The 11,180-nt window shown below is 45.1% G+C and overlaps 1 protein-coding gene and 2 non-coding genes across 3 annotated transcripts; all 3 read left to right on the top strand.

Moving 5' to 3' along the window:
• Positions 1-994: 994 nt before the first annotated feature.
• On the top strand, positions 995-10,079 carry gars1 (glycyl-tRNA synthetase 1). The gene is made up of 17 exons (XM_072711340.1): positions 995-1,295; positions 1,867-1,968; positions 3,323-3,425; positions 3,617-3,758; positions 4,187-4,275; positions 5,782-5,858; positions 5,945-6,090; positions 6,561-6,710; positions 7,319-7,481; positions 7,628-7,792; positions 7,933-8,045; positions 8,147-8,287; positions 8,380-8,465; positions 8,734-8,843; positions 9,104-9,197; positions 9,328-9,518; positions 9,787-10,079. Exons 1-17 carry the CDS (start codon positions 1,050-1,052, stop codon positions 9,907-9,909), a joined length of 2,241 nt encoding a protein of 746 aa, XP_072567441.1. The 5' UTR covers positions 995-1,049; the 3' UTR covers positions 9,910-10,079.
• LOC111849752 (small nucleolar RNA SNORA84) lies at positions 2,192-2,327 on the top strand. The gene has a single exon (XR_002839628.1). It is a non-coding gene; the product is annotated as a small nucleolar RNA SNORA84 (small nucleolar RNA).
• LOC111849751 (small nucleolar RNA SNORA84) lies at positions 3,944-4,079 on the top strand. The gene has a single exon (XR_002839627.2). It is a non-coding gene; the product is annotated as a small nucleolar RNA SNORA84 (small nucleolar RNA).
• Positions 10,080-11,180: the final 1,101 nt, after the last annotated feature.

The following is an 11,180-nucleotide window of genomic DNA, read 5'->3' on the forward strand; positions in this document are numbered from 1 at the left end:
TTTATGTGGGATCAGGTGCAGTCAGCATGTAGAAAACAGCAGCATCCATTAACTGTGAAAGTGACTCAGGCTTTCATCTGTGCTCGGGTTACCTTACTGTCACTCTGATACCTTGTCCTTCTCTTGTGTTTGTTCCTGGGCCTTAAATGATTAATAAAAACTTTCAAATTTCATTCAGATTCCTTTCGTTGGTTCCTGAGTTGGACGTTTTTTGGAACTGTTTACCGAATTAGGACTGTGGAGAGATACAGTTTGTCCTCAGAAGCACAGTGGCCTCATCCTGAACAGGCACCAGTCTATCGCTACTACATACTGTACATTCATTCCTCCATACAGACCCTATAGGGCTATTTAAAGTCACCAATACAACTAAAATGTGGGTGAACTTAGAGAGAAAACTCAAGTATCAAGGGAGATACCTACAGGAAGATGGGGACTTTCCAGAAACTCCAGACAGACATGCAACCTGCATGCCTTGTTAAGGGAGTGGATGGATACTACCCAGTGCTACCCAATGTGCCACTGCCCTGGAGAAATCAAATTTTCTACTTGTATTAGGTTTAAATATGTCAAAAGTTGTTATATATAAGATGCAGAGATGTTATAAAATTTAAAAAATTATTGACTTTGTATAAAATTTTGTACTCAATGTTTGTATGCAATCAAATCCCTGTTATCTAACAATACTAACATATTTATTCCTGGAGTCAGATATTATTTTAACAAATTAATTATCGATAATCATGATATAGATGGATTCTGTTGTATATTTTGTTAGCATGTATTTTGTTTACGTACGCTTATGAAGTGGCTAAAATCGGTTAAAGTTAAACTAAATATGTTCTCCACCTGTTATTTAAAAAAAATTAAATTTCTTAAATGATTCATGGACACGGACTCTTGTGAGTCGGTCTTTTATAACGAATCTGCGAAATTGCACCGAGAGGTAACGCCACCGAGTTGCGAATGTACCGATGCGGAGCCGCCTGTGTCTTTACCTATTGCCGGAGATTTCATCATTCAGGCCCGTCCCGGCTCACCGGCGGTCCATGCTTCTTAGAGCACTACCCACCTTGCTAAGATCCGGCTCCGAGGCGACCGCCCTCCTGTTCACATCGGGGCTCCGAGCCGCACTAAACTCGCTCTGTCCGCCACCATTCCGGCTCCTCTCTACGTCCGTGCGCCTGTCAAAGAGGAAAAAGACAAATCTTTGGCTGCAGCTATCAGAAGGACGCAATATGGACGGCAGTATCGAGGAGGTGCTGGCTCCACTGAGGGTGGCCGTGAAAGAACAGGTGATTATTTTAGCGTAGCTACATATTAGGATATACAGCCACGCTTGCGCCGGTTTTACTTTAGGATCTGGAGAGTAAGTTGAATTTGCATTGTTATAGAGTGATTCTTTAGCTAGCCTTCTGGTGATGGTGTAGTGTCGCTGTCGTTGTCATTTGCCTTGCTGGTAGTTCATTACCGATCTAAACCAGCTTTTTTAATCTGAATGAGATTGCATAGCATATGGAATCCGGGAGACGATTCAGATGGTAGTTGGGTTGTGCAGATGGATGCTTTCTGATCACTCTTTGTGCTTTAGATAGCAGCGATTACGTATTTGCTGGTAGCGCAGCGCTTCTCGGTTCCGGGCCGGTTTGCATGGTGCCACGTTTGAGCTTCGCTGGGGGCTGCGGCGGCGTAATTGTTTCACTGTCAGAGCAGAAAGTGGATTGGTTGGATCTGGAAACAGCAGTATAAAGACACCCCCCAATTTAACTTTCGGTTACACACATGCCCCCCATTTAAATAGCGACTACTTCCCTTTCTAAAAACTTGAGGCATTTTAAGAACAGGAGCTCCGTTCATATTTTTTAGGGTGACTTGGTGCGTCGAATGAAGGAGGAAAACGCACCCGATGTAGACATCAGCAAAGCAGTGGCGGAGCTGAAGGCTCGCAAGAAGATGCTGGAGGCCAAGGTAAGCACCTCAAATCCTGCCCCCTCGTGGCACGAACTAGGTAAAGCATTTTGGTAAGATCTCTATAAATTTCCGGTGTTTGTTGCATACCTCAAGTCTGCAAGTTTCGTGGCCCTCGGTGAGACACTGATATATTCAGAACTTTCATTTTCAGCTTTCGATTTGACGTCGCATGCAATGTTGCACGTCTGGTTCTGCATCTTAGTTCCTCTGTTGAGACCGTGCCCTGTGGTTCCTGGAAACTGCAGCGTAGTGCAGTGCTTCAGGTTATTTGAAAGGGCCGACATCACCCCTGGGACAATTGCATGGGGCCTGTCATACTCCCGATCAGCCCCCACAGCCCAGTTACAGGCACATGCTCCTAGTGCATGCCTGTGAACGTGCATTACCAGCTTGCAGCACCTCCTACAGACCTCGCCCTACTCTAGCATTTGCTAAATTAATCCACTTAGGTTAGACTACCAGATAATGAATTGAAAAGACAAAGGCAGTTCATCTGGATTTCTGGTTTTTATCAGTGTTTAGTTTGTCAAGTTCTTGTTTTGTTTTTCTTTTCTATAATAAGTTGTTTTACTGACCAAATCATTTTGGATATGATACTGTTGATATCATGTTGGCAAGTAGAGGTCAACCAGTATTGGGTTTTTAGTGGCCGATGCTGATTTTTCCTTTTTCGTTTGTTTTTGGGGGCAGGGGGTGGTTTTAGCAGAGAAATAACAAATGAGTAGCATAATTGCTTAACTTTAAATATCTGTTTAACATTAATTACATACAAAAACAACAATAATTTAACTCTAAATATTAATCAGACTTTAAACAAGGGTATGCAGCATTCTAAAAGAACACGTTCGCTGCTATGTCTAGTGTTTCATGATTCCATTTCTGACAAAAGTAACAAAACAATGTTTAAAAATTGAGATGGTTCCAGCTTTGTGGCAAAGTTATTCATCAAATGAAAGTGATATAAGCGGTGGGAATTTAGAACTTTTACTTTTGGTTGAAGGTGTTGATAATCCACACGGCATTACTGGGGAAACGAGTGCTCGTGCAGCCGTCACAATATCAGCCACTAAAAACCCAATACTGGTTGACCTCTACTTGCCAACATTTTATCAACAGTATCATATCCAAAATGATTTTGTTTGATTAAGCGGCCGATGCCGATTGCCTGAAAATGCTTAAGATTTCAGGAATTTTTTTCTGGCCAATCAATCGGTCGACCGCTTGACAAGTTTTTGAGCTCCGTGTTTGAGTCTAATGTCTGAAAACATGCTAGCAATTCAAAATTCGAGGACCTTTTAAGTAAGCCTGAAGCACGGAGGCCTTTGAGTTTGAGTTCACTCTGTAAATGCAGGAACTGGCGCTGCAGCCTAAAGATGATATCATTGATCGAACCAAGATGGAGGACACTCTGAAGAGGCGCTTCTTTTACGACCAGGCCTTTGCCATATACGGGGGTAAGGCGGCAGACTGGGGCTCCGCTCTCCTAGGAAATTTTGTATATTAATTACATTACAGCAGTGGTAGCCACGGGAACACTTGCGTACATGAACAGTGGAAGGGTCCCTTGTGCTCAGTATCGCATACAGCTATGACATCAGTTGGGGATCCCTCCAGAGTGGGCGTGACTGGTGACTCTTCTTCCCAGGCGTCAGTGGGCTGTACGACTTTGGACCTGTAGGGTGCGCTCTAAAGAACAACATTCTCCAGGCGTGGAGGCAGCATTTCATCCAAGAGGAGCAGATCCTGGAGATCGACTGCACTATGCTGACCCCAGAGCCTGTCCTGAAGTAAGTTCAATGTCTGCTTCAGTAACTCTTATGGTGAGTCTCACTTTGACGGTAAAGTGGTTACTAAAACCATAATGCACGTTTTTGTAAGCTCGACCTGTAGCATGTGATGTTGACTGCCCATTGCTATGGGATTAGTGTAATTCCCTTGTCGTTAGCATACAGAATGTCTTAATGTGTTACTTGCCTGGTGGTTCCTGGAATCAGCTGTGAGGTGCTGAAATCTGGGGTGTTTAAACAGGCACATATTAACCCTCCGATTATATGCATGAAGGTTGTCTCTCCCCATACAGCCTCCATAGCCCGGTCTCAGGGACAGGATAGCTGTTAGCTGGTTAGTTAATCTGGTAGCTAGCTGCCACCCTGGCCTGGGATGCTCGTATTGGTCATACGGTCAGTGGTGGACCTTGGTGTTCTGTGTCCCGTAGGACCTCCGGTCATGTGGACAAGTTTGCAGACTACATGGTGAAAGACGTCAAGAGCGGGGAGTGTTTCCGAGCTGACCACCTTCTGAAAGGTATGTCCAGTGCTATGATGGCAAGCTGCTTTCTTCTGGAATTATAGGTCTAAGGTGGGAAGAACCTTATGTATAATTTGAAGATGCCACCCTCATGTTGACAAAAGAACCAGTCTTTCATTGTCCTGCCCTCATTGGAATGGGTAAAAATGGCTGTTTGAGGTCTTTCCAGAAGGCCTTTGATGTTGTCCCCCACAAACGGCTCATGCTAAAGCTTAAAGCTGCAGGGATTTTAGGAACTGTGGCAGCTTGGATCGAAAACTGGCTAACTGACAGGAAGCAGCGAGTAGTTATTAGAGGCACAATGTCACAGTGGGCCTCCGTTCATAGTGGGGTACTGCAGGGTTCAATTTTAGGACCACTATTGTTCCTAATTTACATTAATAATATTGACACAAATACAAACAGTAAACTGGTTAAATTTGCAGACGACACCAAGGTGGGCGGTGTAGCTGATACTGACCTAGCAGCAGAGAGGCTTCAATGGGATCTGGATTTAATTAGCGAATGGGCTGATACTTGGCAGATGAAATTTAACACAGATAAATGTAAGGTAATCCATGCAGGGAGCAGAAATATAAAGTACAGATATTTTATGGGTTCCACTGAAATAAAGGTAGCTGATTACGAGAAAGATCTCGGTATGTATGTTGATGCTTCCATGTCCCACTCTCGCCAATGTGGGGAAGCAATAAAAAAGGCCAACAGAATGTTGGGTTATATCTCTAGGTGTGTGGAGTTTAAGTCAAGGGAGGTGATGTTACACTTATATAATTCCTTGGTAAGACCCCACCTAGAATACTGTGTACAGGTTTGGTCACCATACCTCAAGAAGGACATTGCTGCCTTAGAAAAGGTGCAATGAAGAGCTACGAGAATGATTCCTGCTCTTAGAGGAATGTCTTATGAGGAGAGGTTAGCGGAACTGAATCTGTTTAGACTTCAGCAAAGGAGACTAAGGGGGGATATGATTCAGGTCTATAAGATTCTAACGGGTCTGGATGCTGTTCAGCCAAATGACTATTTCAATATTAGTCTAAATACTAGAACTCGTGCCCATAAGTGGAAATTAGTGGGAGAACATTTTAAAACAAATTTGAGGAAGCACTTCTTTACACAGCGTGTAGTTAGAGTATGGAATAGTCTTCCTGCTAGTGTAGCGGAAGCTAAAACCATGGGTTTCTTTAAATCAGAGCTAGATAAGATTTTAACAACTCTGAGCTATTAGTTAAGTTCTCCCCAAACGAGCTTGATGGGCCGAATGGCCTCCTCTCGTTTGTAAATTTCTTATGTTCTTATGTAGTCACCTGTTTTGATCTGTTTGTTACTTAAGGGTATAGAAATAGGCCACCAAAGTCTAAGAGGTGCCACAGATCTTCAGGGAATGTTCTTTTTATGACTTTAAATGCTTTGACTTTATTAACATACATCTTCTAAGTAGCTACGTAGCCATACTTCCAGGTTCTAATTTTGTTTTTTTTTTTTTTTTTTTTTTTTTAATCTAAGCTCACCTTCAGAAACTCATGTCAGACAAGAAATGTTCTGCAGAGAAGAAGGTTGAAATGGATCATGTCATCACTAAGGTCAGGGTCTTGGTGTTGCTGATCTCCATGGCAACACAGTTGTCTTCCCTCTGCCCCATACACTGACACCTGTTCTTGTTCCCCAGATGGACAATTACACTCAGCAGGAGCTAGCGGACCTCTTTGTGAAATATAACGTCAAGTCCCCCATCACGGGGAATGACCTTACTGCTCCCATCTCCTTTAACCTGATGTTCCAGACCTCCATCGGGCCGGGGGGGAATATGCCAGGGTAGGAACCACCATCTTACTTTGAATGATGCAGGAGAACAGTAACTAGGGCTTGTCTGTAAGGAGATGACCAGTAACTACAAACTGAAATACGATGTAAAGCAGGGGTGGGGAACCTGATCCATGGAAAACCGGTGTGGATTTTTAGGGTGACCCCCTCCATCAGCCAATAATAAAGCAGTGGTTTTCAACTCCAGTCCTGGGGACCCACTGTTATTGTCTGATAGAGAGGCCATCCCAAAAACCCGCACCGGCTCTCCATGGATCAGGTTCATCAACCCCTGCTGTAAGTTATTGCACATATTTGGCCAAAGATTACCCACGTCAATGTACAAACTCCTTGATATGGTAGTGAAATATGACTTATCATAGTCTTGGTAAATGGTGATGTCTGGAGACCTTGTGGTTTTTTTTCCGGAGGGCCTGGTGTTTGCCTCCCTAGTGAGACCTTCCTCCTTTCCTTCCCTGTAGCTACCTAAGGCCCGAGACAGCTCAGGGAATTTTCCTGAACTTCAAGCGCTTGCTGGAGTTCAACCAGGGCAAGCTGCCCTTTGCCGCCGCCCAGATCGGGAATTCCTTCCGGAATGAGATCTCGCCCCGCTCGGGCCTCATCCGGGTCAGGTGAGCCTGGGGGCCACGTTCCTGGGGTGGTGATCGAAGAGAGCAGATATAGTGAAGAGGCATGTGGCAGCCATCACACTGTGTACAGGGGAAGAACACGTTCAATCGGGTATTTACACAAGCTTGAAATTGCAGAGACTCCAGTAGGGACTGTATGCTAAATGATATTTCCCAAGGAAATATTTCAGAGTGAATTTCAGCTGTATTAAATGTATAAACTGGAACTTCTTACTCTGGATCAGAATGTTAAGTCTTTCTTTGAGATTCCAAGTCAGTATTTCTCAATCTGGTTCTCGGGGCCCCCAAGACTGCATTTGTGCTGCATCCCAGCCCCCCGGTAGGGATTTGGGAGGGAGCAAAAATGAACTGTCTGGCAGGGAGCTGAGAGGGAACTAAAACATGGACTATCTGAGGGTCCCTGAGGACCGGGTTGAGAAACACTTGTTTTTGTTACCTTTAACATATTGGATATCTACAAGGTGAATTCTGTGGATATATTAAAAGACGATTGTCATTGGTGTTTTATTTGCTGTCAGCATCTTTAATGAAGGAACTGAAAAGCAGGATTGTAGTTGTGGATTTTCACCGTGCCCTTTTCTAACACGCAGGGAGTTCACCATGGCAGAAATTGAGCACTTTGTTGACCCCAACGAGAAGGTCCACCCCAAGTTCCAGAATGTGGCCGATCTGGACGTTATGCTGTACTCATCCAAAGCACAGACCAGCGGCCAGTCAGCCCAACTGATGAGGCTAGGGGATGCGGTGGAGCAGGTATGGGGGGCTGGAGGGCAGGGTTAGTACCACAGGAAGCAGGAAGCCCAAGCCCTGTGGGAGGAGAAGGGTACATCTGTTATGAATGAACGTGCTCCTGAGATTCTACAGAGGTTAAACTGAGTCAGAACCCATCTGTGCCTTAGGGGGTCATCAACAACTCCGTCCTGGGCTACTTCATTGGAAGGATCTACCTGTACCTGATCAAAGTGGGTGTGGCCAAAGACAAGCTACGATTCCGGCAGCACATGGACAACGAGATGGCCCACTATGCCTGCGACTGCTGGGATGCTGAGACCAAAACCTCCTACGTAGGTCTCCCCTGAGCCCAAGGCTAGTCAGATGACTGGCAGAACCTCCTAATGTGGAGCCAAAAGCTAAACAGCTTGTGGTGTTGATTCTAAGGAATATATGACCTTAAGGCTTCACTGTACCTCTTGTTTTGGGACAGGGCTGGATTGAAATCGTAGGGTGTGCCGACCGCTCCTGCTATGACCTGAAGTGCCACGCCCGGGCCACCAAGGTGCCCCTTGTTGCCGAGAAGCCCCTCAAAGAACCTATATCCTTCCCAAACCTGACCGTTTAAAGCACGAACGCTGCTCTCTGTAGGCCATTTCTCAGCCATCTTGACCTGGGGCACTGACCTTAACGGCGCCGCACAAAACTGTAAACGTGGTCCAGTTCGAGCCCAACAAGGGTGCCATCGGCAAGGCTTACAAGAAGGATGCCAAGCTGGTGATGGAGTACCTGGCCGTGTGTGACGAGTGCTACATCACGGAGCAGGAGAACATCCTAAATGAGGAGGGGTGAGCCTCACCGAAGAGCCCGACAGTCGCAGTTCTCTATTTTGGTCTCTGGCCATATAAACAATCACTCTGTTATATCAAACTGCTCACAGTGAATTCACCATCGAGACGGAAGGAAAAACATTCAAGCTGACCAATGACATGGTTAGTGTGAAGAGGTTCCAAAAGACTCTGCATGGTAAGGGAACAAATCTTTTCTAACTGTTGGTAAAGGTCGCATCTCTTATTAAAGCTCCTTCCCTACTGAATTAGTGAGTCTGGGGCTCTGACATGGCGATGAGTCATTGTCCATATCTGATAAGCGTCATTGGGTCAATCTGCTTATCATATTCAGTCCTTCGTACCAGTAACATATATTTTAATAACGGAATAACTTGATAAGCACTTATCAAGAAGATCTGCTGTACTCTATATCCTTTTAAGTGGTCACTGACTTTCACCTACAGTGGAGGAAATCGTTCCCAATGTCATCGAACCGTCCTTTGGCATCGGAAGAATTATGTACTCTATTTTTGAACATACGTTCCGCGTCCGAGAAGGTGACGAGCAAAGGACGGTAAGTATCCTTGGAGAAACAGAATCTATATTCATCTTCTCCATCCATACACGCACATCTGACAACACTGGTATCGTGAAAGTAAATGTTCCTAACAGTTAATTTAACATCCGGGATCCTGAAGATGATCAGTTGAATCAGCATTAATCTTGGTTCACGTTGTACTTGACCTGATGGTTTTCCCACCACGGTCATGATCTTCTTGGTCATGCCTGTCCCTCCATGCCTGCTGTGACGGCCTCTCTCTCTCTCTCCTGCAGTTCTTCAGCTTCCCTGCCACGGTTGCCCCTTACAAATGCTCCGTCCTCCCACTCAGCCAGAACCAGGAGTTCATGCCTTTCGTCCGAGAGTTGTGTAAGAGCGTGTTTCACGGCTGCCTGTTGCACGAATGCCATACACGTTCCTGGTTTCAACAATGAAAATCGGGAAGATGAAGGCAAGCTGATTAAATCATCGTTTTTTTTTTGGTGTCATCTTGTCACAGCTGATGCTTTGACCAAAAATGGAGTGTCTCACAAGGTGGACGACTCCTCGGGCTCTATCGGGAGACGCTACGCCAGGACGGATGAGATAGGCGTCGCGTTCGGCCTCACAATTGACTTTGACACGGTTAACAAGACGCCACACACAGCCACTCTGAGGGACCGTGACTCCATGCGGCAGATCAGGGCAGAGGTATGACATAAGGGCTTTTTTAATGTGGTATCCAGCTGTCACCATGGACACTGTAAAAGTTTTTATCCATCCATCCATCCTATCAACTGTCCATCCATCAATCATCTTCTAACTGCTTATCTGTTATCATGCTTTTTGATGCAATGTGTTTTTTTCAAACCTTCTTTTTTAAGTTTCTGATTTTTGACCCCCAAACAGTCACAGTTGTGAATCATTTAGGCTTTGAGATTTTATCTGTACAAAATTCCTTCTCCTCTCGTCTCTGCAGGTGTCCGAACTGCCCGGGATCATACGAGACCTCGCCAATGGGGTCACCACGTGGGCCGACGTCGAGAACAGTTACCCCATCTTTGAGGGCCAGGAGACAGGCAAAAAGGACAGTGAGGAGTAAAACCGTCAACTGTGGGGGCCCGTCATTTTGGGGCCCTCACTGCAAGCGGTTGATGTTTATATTCATATCAAAGGGAACAATCTTATCCCAGCTGTGAAGGCCAGCCTTCCCTGCCTCATCTCATGCCTGCCCTCACCACTGTCAGAATAAAATGAATCATTGATATGTAATTGTGCTTTGTATCTAATAAACTTCCTACCCCCCCCCCCCCCCCCCCGTCTACCTGTGAATGGAAATAGGGAGTTAAGAGGCTTTTTTTTAAACCTTAAATTGGTTCAAGGCATCGAGGTTGGATAAGGGTACAGGGGTGTTCCAATTCCAGAACTTCAGCTCCTCCATACAACTGGATATTTTAGGATATTTTGGATAATGGTATCTCCTTACCCTAAGTGCTAACTTAATGACTCTAAAAGTACATGTTATGACTCACATTTCACCTCTACTGATCAATTAGTGACTCATTAATTTAGGCAATTTATCGTGTACTGATTGTGACACTTAATAGGTATCATGCCTATTACTTTTCCTGCAGTGGTTTACTGTAAGAGTAAGTTTCACTGCAGCTTTACATAATGAATTATAAAATATTGGTGTTTTTACCTCTGCCACCAAATACACTGCGGAAGGGCTGGTTGTGTCCTGGGTCTGTTCTGTGATGGGCTGACTGCTGCTGCTGAAATGAATAGTGACAGAGGCCATAACCACACCAAATAATGACAGAAATACGCCACATAGTTTAAAATATTAAGGAGTCTAACTGCACCATCTTATTCTGAAAGATAGCACAGATCTGGATCTTTTGGTGGGGCAAAGACAGGTCCATCAGTCCAACTTCCAATCCTGGACATGTGGGTAGGGCCTGAATTCTCTCCCAGAACAGGGCACAAGGCTGGTGTACAACCTAGCCAGGATGCAACTCAGTGATGTGCACATGCACACTCACATGCTGAAAGTTTAGTATTAAGTAGGTACTCTCAGGGGACAGTGTGGTGGCGCAGTGGTTAACGCTGTTGCCTCACACCTCTGGGATCTGTATTCAGTTCACTGCCAGGGCTCCGTATGTGTGGAGTTCGTACATTTTCCCTATTATTGAGGGGCTTCCTCCAGATCCTCTTCCCAGTCTAAATACCTGCTAAGGTGAATTCTTGGTGACCATAGGTTCTGGGATAGGCTCTGGACCCCAGCATAGGAAAATACTGTCAGGTCGATGTCCTGGCAACCATAAAGAAAGCATTCCTCCTGAATGTTGCATATCCAATCTAGATTTGCAT

Source organism: Paramormyrops kingsleyae, chromosome 4, assembly GCF_048594095.1.
Source record: "Paramormyrops kingsleyae isolate MSU_618 chromosome 4, PKINGS_0.4, whole genome shotgun sequence".
Classification (NCBI taxonomy): Eukaryota; Metazoa; Chordata; class Actinopteri; order Osteoglossiformes; family Mormyridae; genus Paramormyrops; species Paramormyrops kingsleyae.

Bases quoted from the DNA above. Each gene is read 5' to 3' on its own strand.
- gars1 (XM_072711340.1), top strand. From the start codon at position 1,050: ATGCTTCTTAGAGCACTACCCACCTTGCTAAGATCCGGCTCCGAGGCG. The intron at 5,859-5,944 runs GTCAGGGTCTTG...CTTGTTCCCCAG, and splicing joins TGGATCATGTCATCACTAAG to ATGGACAATTACACTCAGCA. The intron at 8,466-8,733 runs GTAAGGGAACAA...TTTCACCTACAG, and splicing joins GTTCCAAAAGACTCTGCATG to TGGAGGAAATCGTTCCCAAT.